Below are 9,841 nucleotides of genomic sequence, written 5' to 3' on the forward strand. Positions count from 1 at the left end.
GCAATTTAGCTGCGCCGCAGGATGCCGCGCCCTAGTATTTTCTAACGTCTAACAGTATCTGACAATAACAACGTCTGATAATATTTTTTTGTTTTATTTAGACCACTGCATCAGTGCAGTTTCATTTTTCGGATTAATAACATAATTATAAACTTGCTTTATGTTATACAAAAATAATTGCTAAATCCTAATACGTTAACATTTGAAACTCATCCACGTTTGAGGGTAGACTAATTAGGTTCATAACTTAGGCCACCAGCGTGCGCTAACGGCATGGCGCCATCTATCCTACAAACATACAACCTTTGTAATAATATGAAAACCTTTTTTATGACAGCAAAGTAAGAATGTAATCCTAGTCGCCTACATAATCCCGCAATAGAGAAGCAATTCTTATGTATAAGAAATTTAATCTTCGCCAAATCGCTTCGTGGATTGTTTAGAATATTTACGAGCGTATTATTCAGGGGTAATCTTTGTGAGCGTTTTAATCTTTCGCTTTAACCTGTGATATTTTGTCGTGGAACACTATTTTTACTGTAGATTATTTTAACAAGAATTTATACTATCACTCACGGTATTTATATAGTAAACTAAACATAATTATTCTTTATTCTTATATAAATATAAGCTAATATTTAACAACTTTACCAAGTAAAACAACCAAGATTTCTTTATTTTTTAATAAGGATTGAGTGAGACTAACATTTTGAATTAAATATAAGGGTCGCATGGGTTTCGCCGATTGCGTGTTGACGATAAAAAAGAGAATTCTTTCAGAGCCATTTATATTTTAAGCCTGCATCTTAAATCATATTTGACTGCTGGCCGGTTTGTTTACTGTTGTCTAATAATCAAGAAGCATAATTCTATAGATATACTATGTATTTCATCTAATTACAAAAAATCAAACTTGTATATCAAATAGGAGCAATGGAACTACTAAATATAATGCTATTGAATAATGTCTAACATTCCGAATTTTTATTTTACACTATTATAAATTTAACATAAAATAAATCAATGGCGCTACAGCCTTTTAGGTCTGGGACTCAGATTTCTGTATCTGTTTCGTGATCGTTCGTGAATTGAATGATGCTTCACACACACCGTAGATTTTTTGCGTCTAAGGTAAGCCGGTTTCCTCACGATGTTTTTCATCACCGTTCGAGCTAATTTTAAATGCGCACATAGTAAGAAAATCGCTTGGTGCACAGCCGGGGGTCCAACCTACGACCTCAGGGATGAGAGTCGCACGCTGAAGCCACTAGGCCAACACTACTCAATATCAATCATATCAATATATATTTAACATTAAAACTCTTTACGCAAAAAAATACTTTTTTTAAACATACAATACTTTTGTTCCCCCTGCCTTTTCCACATGCGTACTCTATGTATAGCCCATAGACTATAGAGGAAGGCAGTCGCCGCTCAAATAACCGATTCTGTCTCCCTCGGGTGTCGTTCACAACCCGCTTTACTTTTTACATCACCTCTTGAATACGATTTCCATTACCTAAGTGTTTATTTCTATGAATTTCTGATTAGTTTCTTTAATATTTTAGAATCTTTTTTTATTAGAGAACGCTGACGTAGAATTCGCTTAGAAGAAATCTATTTAGTATATTCCTACTGCAACACGAAGAGTAATAAAAAATTATGGCGTCGGGACGTGACGACCCCATCGCCCACTGATGAAATAACCTGTGACAGAGGTTATTTCACCAGTGCAGTCAGTCAACCCCCTTCCTAGTGGGAGTGCCATGCTGTTGCTTTCGGGCTTCAGCCAATCGGGCAGGCACGACCGGGGCAGTACCACTGTCTCACAGAAAACCGGCGTGAAGTAATGCAATAGGTTCATCTTATTGTACTCGCGTTTCGTGCGGTGAGTGAGACTCCCGGAGCCCATCCATTCCCATATGAAGATGCAGTTTAAACAGAGATTACCCCAGGGGGGTACCACACGTTTCCGCTGTGGAGAATCCCCCTCTGAGCGTCCATCATCAGTATCAATAGTAGTAGTAGTAGTAGTATAGTAATCAGTATTCGGTGGTCGATGCACAGGCTGCCCTTCGTATTCTGGGGTGGGCAAAAACTGCGCAAAAAACTATAGGTTTCGATCTCGGGGCAAACGGAAGAATTTACCGAAGGCATCCCCTTCCACGCTCTCAGTGGACTTTACCAATGTTAGGGGGCTCAACTCTAATCTTAACGCGGTTCACTTTCACCTCGAGACTGCGAAGCCGGCCTTATTCTTCCTTACTGAGACTCAGATATCCTCCCCGGCTGATACTTCCTACCTCTCCTACCCGGGGTACAAATTGGAACATTCATTTGTGCCGCGGGCGGGAGTTTGCGTATACGTCAGAGAGGATATCTGTTCTCGTCGCCTCGGGTCGCTTGAAGGAAGGGACCTATCTAGCCTCTGGCTGCGCGTAGACTGCGATGACCACCCGCGATTCTACGCATGCCTGTATAGGTCCCATACCGGAAATACCGAAACTGAGTGACTCATTGAGCACATCCAAATGGCTACAGATTCCCTGCTCGAAGGGGTTCCTACCGCTGAAATCGTGATACTTGGCGATTTTAACGCTCACCATGCCGATTGGCTCGGTTCGGAAACCACCGATCACGCGGGAAGATCCTTTCACGACTTTGCTTTAGCTTACGACCTGTCACAAATGGTCCCTGCGATTACGCGAACACCAGATGTGGATGGTCATAAACCCTCTTTGTTGGACCTTCTGCTGACCTCACATCCGGAGACCTATCAAGTCTCTGTTGACCCGCCATTGGGTTCATCGGATCATTGTGTGGTCCGGAGTACTGTGCCAACTACGCGCCCTCCTCGGCCCCGTTTTTCGGGTTGTCGTCGTATTTGGCACTATCGGTTAGCAGATTGGGATGGGATGCGGTCTTTCTTTGCGTCCTACCCTTGGAGGCCTATGTGCTTTTCGTCGGAAGCTCCAGATTCCGTCGCTGCCTCTGTCGCCGAAGTGGTTCTACAGGGCATGGAACTTTTTATTATATTCTCTGCGGTGCCGATCGGTGGCAAGTCACAGCCCTGGTTCAAGCGTTCTTGCAAGGCGGCATCGCGTCGAAAGCGAGAATGCTTTAATGCATGGGCGGAAGCGGCGATATCTCGTGATGCCAATACCAGCGAACATAAAAAAGCATATAACTCAGCCTCCAGGTCCTTCAAACGGGAAATCGCTAAGGCAAAGTCAGAGCACATCGCCAGATTTGGCGAGAGATTGGCCCAACTCCCTTCTGGGACCCGAGCCTTCTGGTCTCTCGCCAAAGCTGTACAAGGGAATTTTTGTCAGCCATCGATACCACCGTTGCACAGAGAGGATGACTCGCTCGCCCACACTGCGAAGGAGAAGGCCGACCTCTTGGGCTGTCTCTTCGCGTCCAACTCGACTTTGGATGACCGGGGGAGATCACCACCGGCGATTTCGCGGTGTGATAACTCAATGCCGGAAATCACATTCCGGCAACGTGCTGTTCACAGAGCACTATCTTCCTTGGACATTCATAAGTCGAGCGGGCTGGATGGTATCCCTCCAATTGTGCTGCGTACTTGTGCTCCTGAGTTGGCTCCGGTCCTGACGCGCCTTTTCCGGTACCAGTATTCGCTCGGCACTGTCCCGAAGTGCTGGAAGACCGCTTCGATACATCCGATCCCTAAAAAAGGCGATCGCTCTGATCCATACAACTATCGCCCAATCGCAATAACCTCCTTGTTCTAAAAAATAATGGAATCCATTATTAATGGCCAGCTCTTGAGTTATCTAGAGGGCCACCAGCTGATTAGCGATTATAAGTACGGCTTTCGTCGTGGTCGTTCGGCTGGTGACCTTCTAGTATACCTTACTCATAGATGGGCAGAGGCAATTGAGTCCAAGGGGGAGGCAATAGCGGTTAGTTTGGACATAGCGAAAGCCTTCGATCGGGTGTGGCACAAAGCACTGCTCTCGAAGCTTCCAGCCTACGGGCTTCCTGAGAAATTATGCGACTGGATCTCTAGCTTTCTAGCCGATCGGAGCATCAAGTTCGTCGTCGACGGAGCATGTTCCGACCTTAAACCCGTGAATGCTGGGGTCCCACAAGGCTGTGTTCTGTCCCCGACCCTGTTTCTTGTGCATATCAATGACATGTTGCAACTTAGCAACATTCATTGCTATGCGGACGACAGCACTGGGGATACTCTTTACACTGGCTGGGCAGGTATTTCTCGGGCAGTTGTCGATGAGTACCGGAACAAACTTGTGTCTGAAGTCGAAACTCTTTTACGTGGAGTCTCAGACTGGGGTAGACTAAACCTAGTCCAATTTAACCCCAAGAAGACACAAGTTTGCGCGTTTTCCGCGAAAAAAATACCCTTTGTCGCTACTCCTCTTTTCGAAAACACTCTTCTTGAAGCCACAGCCAGCATCGGAATACTTGGCGTTGACATATCGAACGACGTTCAGTTTCGCGGTCATTTGGAGGGAAAGGCTAAATTAGCCTCCAAAAAGCTTGGTGTGCTCAGCAAGGCGAGACGGTACTTTACTCCGGGCCACCACTTGCATTTCTATAAAGCGCAAATACGGCCCCACATGGAATACTGTTCTCACCTCTGGGCGGGGGCTCCCCAGTACCAGCTCCTTCCACTTGACCGTATCCAACGAAGAGCGGTTCGAATCGTCGATGACCAATCCCTCTCCGAGCGGCTCGATCCTTTGGCGTTGCGTAGAGATGTGGGGTCACTCTGCATCTTCTACCGCATTTACCATGGAGAGTGTTCAGAGGAGTTGTTCGGATTAATACCTGCAGCTGAGTTTCAGCATCGGACGTCGAGGCAAAATACAAAATTCCACCCGTATCACCTCGACGTCCGACGTTCCACGACTGAGCGTTTTTCAAGGCAATTTTTGCCACGCACCACCGCTATGTGGAACCAGCTGCCCACTGAAGTATTTCCGAACCAATTCGACTTAGGGTCCTTCAAGAAAAGAGCGTACAAATTCTTAAAAGGCCGGCAACGCACTCGCGAGCCCTCTGGCATTGAGAGTGTCCATGGGCGGCGGTATCACTTAACATCAGGTGAGCCTCCTGCCCGTTTGCCCCCTATTTTATATTAAAAAAAAAATAACATTGTTATTACTAGTAGTTACTCGTTCGTAAACGGCCGTATTCCTTTGTATGCCTAGTCTAAATACTTTTTAGCCTTGAAGTGCATATACATAGCCTTATCATATAAAATAAAATAAATAAATCAATGGCACTATAATCTTTTTAGATCTGGACCTCAGATTTCTGTATCTTTTTCATGATCATTTGTAAATCTAATAGGCACGTTCTCGACTATTTGGGTCTAAGGCAAGCCGGTTTACTCACGAGTGAATGTTTATCTTTATCATATAACATAATTAATTAAAAATTATACCATCAAAATGTATATTGATTTTACGGATCAGAATGTACCAGGGAACAGCAAGAACACCTAACGAACTGTATCAATTGGTGTTAACAACGGTGGCCTTAAAGCTAAAGTTGTAAAGAGCAATTTACTTTGCACAATATTGTACGTTACATCTTGAACTCCTTTGAAATCCAACTGGCTACAATTTTAACATCATTGTGGCGATTTGAATCTCAAAGATTTCCAATTTAAGTTTCGCATCGCTTCGGGCATTTTGTTGTGGTCCAAGAATGTATGATCATTTTGTTATTACAGATCTGTTTGTTTGATAAATTTGTGCGTCTGCTATATTTTTAGTGAAAAGTAAGACATTCGCTTGATGGATAAATGTGGGTCAAAAATTGAGTCGCGATATTATCCCACACCATAAAAACCACAAAAATATAGGTACCCCATGTTTTTTATATGACAATTTAAATGTCAAAATGGTTGGATTTATTAGGTTAGGATTTTCAATGTTAGTTACAGCCGGCCTGCCGATTAATTATTAATGTTTATATACTAGGATTAGTATACAGCAATAAAGAGTATTATTATTATGATAAAATTCAGAGAATTTGTGTCGATATCATAAAATTTGTCCCATCGGTGAGGGCGTGGCTTCTGCGTGATCACCATTTAGCTGTCTATAAAAGAAAATAGTGAAAATAAGAGATGCAATCTTATGTAAAAACATAGTTGGGACTGGATTATATTTAAATGTATTTTTTTAAGTAACCGGTGCGAAGCAAGAGCCCATTTCGTTTAAACAAAATATTGTAAACACAATACTGGCACTACAGCGACTGCACTATTCCTTGCACCGTTATTTTAATAATGCTTACATATTTAAATAATTTCGCAGCGTTTAAATGCACTACGTATTGTACTTTATTTCCAAGTGAATTGTTTTTTTAGCAACGTCATAAGTTGGTCTATTTTACGTCAACATGAACATTAAAATGTTACTAGCATTACTTAAATAACATAAAGTTATATAAATACGTCTGAATTTTCTTATCGTATATCATTATCTTACCACGATGTATTCTATTTTACTCCTGTTATTGGTTACGATGTCTGAAATTTTCTGTGAAAAATTTCATTTACTTAAACAAAATTATTACGACATTGATCAATCTGAGGAAATATTCGATCAGTTTCTTGAATATTTTGAAAAAAATTACGACAAATCTGAATACAGAAAGCGATTAAATGTGCTGAAAGATAATTTGATAAAAATAAACCAGTGGAATAAAGAAGAAAATAGAAAGTATACTTTAAATGTTTTCGCTGATTACACTGAGGAGGAGTTTTCTCAAACATACCTTGGACTTAATAGCATGATAACCACGCGTACTGATGTTGATGTAAAAGAATATGAATCCATAGGTGGAGCTCCTGAAAATTTGGATTGGAGAGGATTTGGTTACGTTTCGTCTGTAAAGCATCAATCACGATTTCGTCGGTGTGGATCATGTTATGCATTTAGCGCTGTTGGTAAGAAAGGTTTAAAACACCAATCTACATATTCCTCAAACTTTTGTTGAAAATAATAGAAAATAATTACTGTCTGTCTATCTTCACTCCAAGATTAGGCGTGCATTTAGATGAAGACTTGCACTTTGAAAAAAATTTTTTTTTGTAGTTTTCTCCTATTACTATTTTTATGTCTATTTAAAAATTTCCTTATGTTTTTAGGGCATATTGAAAGTCGTCACGCTATGAAGCACAACATTACGGCTATAAATCTGTCTGCACAACAGGCTCTCGACTGTGATTATTTAGACCTCGGCTGTAATGGAGGAGACCCTCTACACGTTTTTGAGTAAGTTGATTAATAATTAAATTGTCCATAAGCAAATTAGTTCATACGCAGTTTTTGCGTATTTTAGAAGCTAGCTAAAAGGATATTTAGCTATGCTTTATGAAATCTCGGAAATCACACGTTAGATTACATAATTTTACCAACTGATAATATCTTTCAATGCAAACTTAATTGCGATGCGATTAATAATATTGTTCACTAAATACACATATAACCTTATTTAAGATAATCAATTAAGTAATTGAATTTGGCTCCATTATAAATAACGCATACATACATAATTCAGTAAGATACCCCACTCATTTCAGAACACTTTCTGAACAAGGTGGATCCATGAGAGATGAAGATTATCCGTACGTAAGCATACAAGGGAAATGTAAAACTGATGAAGAAGAAATTGAAGTTAAAGTTTACGGTGGTACACAGTTAATGCTGAATGACGAAGACGAGATGAAAGACGCAGTTGCGCATTTGGGACCATTATCAGTTGGTAAGCAACACAAATTCAACTATCTTAAAAATAGTATTATTAAATTCTTAACCAAACTTAATAGAAATAGTATTTGTGTATTATTAGGGAAATAAATTTAAAAATACTGAGTATGTAGCTAAAATTAAAGACTAGATTTTTATCGACATATTTCCACATTTCTCTGTCGTTTAGGATGTCCCTTAACCGTCACACTTGAAGTATTGAACTTGCAAAAGGATGCATATGCAGTGAATCACGTTATTAACTAGATAACGTTATTGTTCCAGCTGTAAGGTTTACTCCGGAAATGGCTGCGAAAGTTACCGATGAGATTTATGATGGAGCCTATTGTGAATCTAGTGGTACAAACGAACTCAATCATGCAGTGTTAGTAGTAGGATATGGAAGAGGTAAATATATAGACTAACCTAATCTATTCGGTCCTTGGGGGAATACATAAGAGCATTCAATAAACGTAGTTACGATATATTGGTAAGGCAAAATAACTTTCATGTGTTAGTTCTTTTGAAAATTATCGTGTACTTACTTGCCTCTAGAAGATTTATCAATTAAACAAATCAGTAGTACTAGTGAGGCCACGAGAAGCCAGGATTCATACTACATTGTCGTTTATTAGGATGATATACCTCGAAAGACTTTCTTGATTTTACACTTTATAAAATAATAAGAATACAATAACCTGATTGTAATTAAAAATAAATAAAACACTACATAAACATTGTTGCAGCATAAAGGGAAGGCCCTATATGCTGCCACCATTTTCTCACTTTATTGTAATATCTCTTCGTTGATGGATGAAAGCTCCAGTTTTAGTTACTAGTACTGTTAAACAGATGCCATCATTTTTTTAAAATTGACACTTGAAACCAAGGTCCAGGTATTTTACTCCAAAGTAGTCCAAAGGGAACAAATCAATGTTGGGAGAAAGTTTCTTGTATTTCTCAAACATTATTTTCCGCCTGCTCCATGGCCTCGAATACCCTATAAAGATACCGGCAAACTTCTTGCGCATCAAAACCAGGGAGTGAGGGAAAGTTTGCGCATCGTTCACAGCGCGAGACACAAACGTAAACTGATTTACCAATCACGCGATCGACACGTCACTATCCTGCCGCTGCGCACCACCGCCATCCGGATCTCCCAGTGATACCTAAAAATCACTTCTGCACAGGCAAGGACATTTGTTCAAGATGTTTGCCGGTATCTATACATACATCGACATATACTTACATTTTATCGAATTTATAAACGTACGACTGCTCTCTCATATATATAATTTAATATATATGAGAGAGCATTTGCATAAAAACATGTTATATTTTGCAGAGAACAATAAAGATTACTGGATTATTAAAAACTCTTGGGGTGACAAATGGGGTGATCATGGCTACGTGCGCCTGATCAGAGGAGTTGGTGCATGTGGTATTGGAAATGTTGCTTTTTTGGCCGATGTTGAATAATGAGCAAGTTTTCTTCGTGCAAACAAGTCGGATATTTACCATAAAAAATTAATAATAAATAAATTAACCAGCAATACTTTTTTTATTTTAGGTACAAAAAGTTACATTTCAAAATTGTTAAGTCACGGTTTCAATATCAACGATACTAAAATGTCTTAAGTTTTTGGCAATGGCTGTAATCACTAGTAGGAGGGCGTGGTACAAAAAAATTGATTCAATATAACAACCTAAACTCATCAGCATCTCGTCTAGATCGATTGCCTTGCGATTATCGAACTCACTTTTCAAACTCTCACAGTGGATGTCGCTCTAAAATCACTCGTGAAGGAGCATTTTACGAATTAGCATTCTGATAAACAATAACCGCGACAAAAGCGTCTCTCGAGTCGTATACATTTGGAACTAAAATTTGACACTTACGCCCAATAATCATTTTCAGTGCAGTCATTTTCAAAATATTGAATTTTAATTTAAAATAAATGATATCACTGACGAATTTAGATTGCTATTTTTTTTATAAATATTGATATCAAGGTTTTAGATAAAAACATGCTTCTGTTTTACACAAGCAGAAAATATCATCATTATGTACGTGTTTAGTTTAGGTG

General features: G+C 39.8%; 1 protein-coding gene across 1 annotated transcript; it reads left to right on the forward strand.

Moving 5' to 3' along the window:
* The first annotated feature begins 6,498 nt into the window (after positions 1–6,498).
* Positions 6,499–9,265, forward strand: LOC123708531 (pro-cathepsin H-like). Its single transcript, XM_045659291.1, has 5 exons — positions 6,499–6,952; positions 7,154–7,280; positions 7,589–7,770; positions 8,040–8,162; positions 9,100–9,265. The coding sequence occupies exons 1-5, from the start codon at positions 6,529–6,531 to the stop codon at positions 9,231–9,233; spliced, it is 990 nt and encodes a 329-aa protein (XP_045515247.1). The 5' UTR covers positions 6,499–6,528; the 3' UTR covers positions 9,234–9,265.
* The last annotated feature ends 576 nt before the right edge of the window (positions 9,266–9,841 follow it).

The sequence above is a fragment of the Pieris brassicae genome, chromosome 4 (genome assembly GCF_905147105.1).
Source record: "Pieris brassicae chromosome 4, ilPieBrab1.1, whole genome shotgun sequence".
Classification (NCBI taxonomy): domain Eukaryota; kingdom Metazoa; phylum Arthropoda; class Insecta; order Lepidoptera; family Pieridae; genus Pieris; species Pieris brassicae.

Coding starts and splice junctions, on each gene's coding strand:
- LOC123708531 (XM_045659291.1), top strand. CDS start 6,529: ATGTCTGAAATTTTCTGTGAAAAATTTCATTTACTTAAACAAAATTAT. Junction 7,281..7,588: donor GACCCTCTACACGTTTTTGA/GTAAGTTGATTA, acceptor CACTCATTTCAG/AACACTTTCTGAACAAGGTG. Junction 8,163..9,099: donor AGTAGTAGGATATGGAAGAG/GTAAATATATAG, acceptor TATATTTTGCAG/AGAACAATAAAGATTACTGG.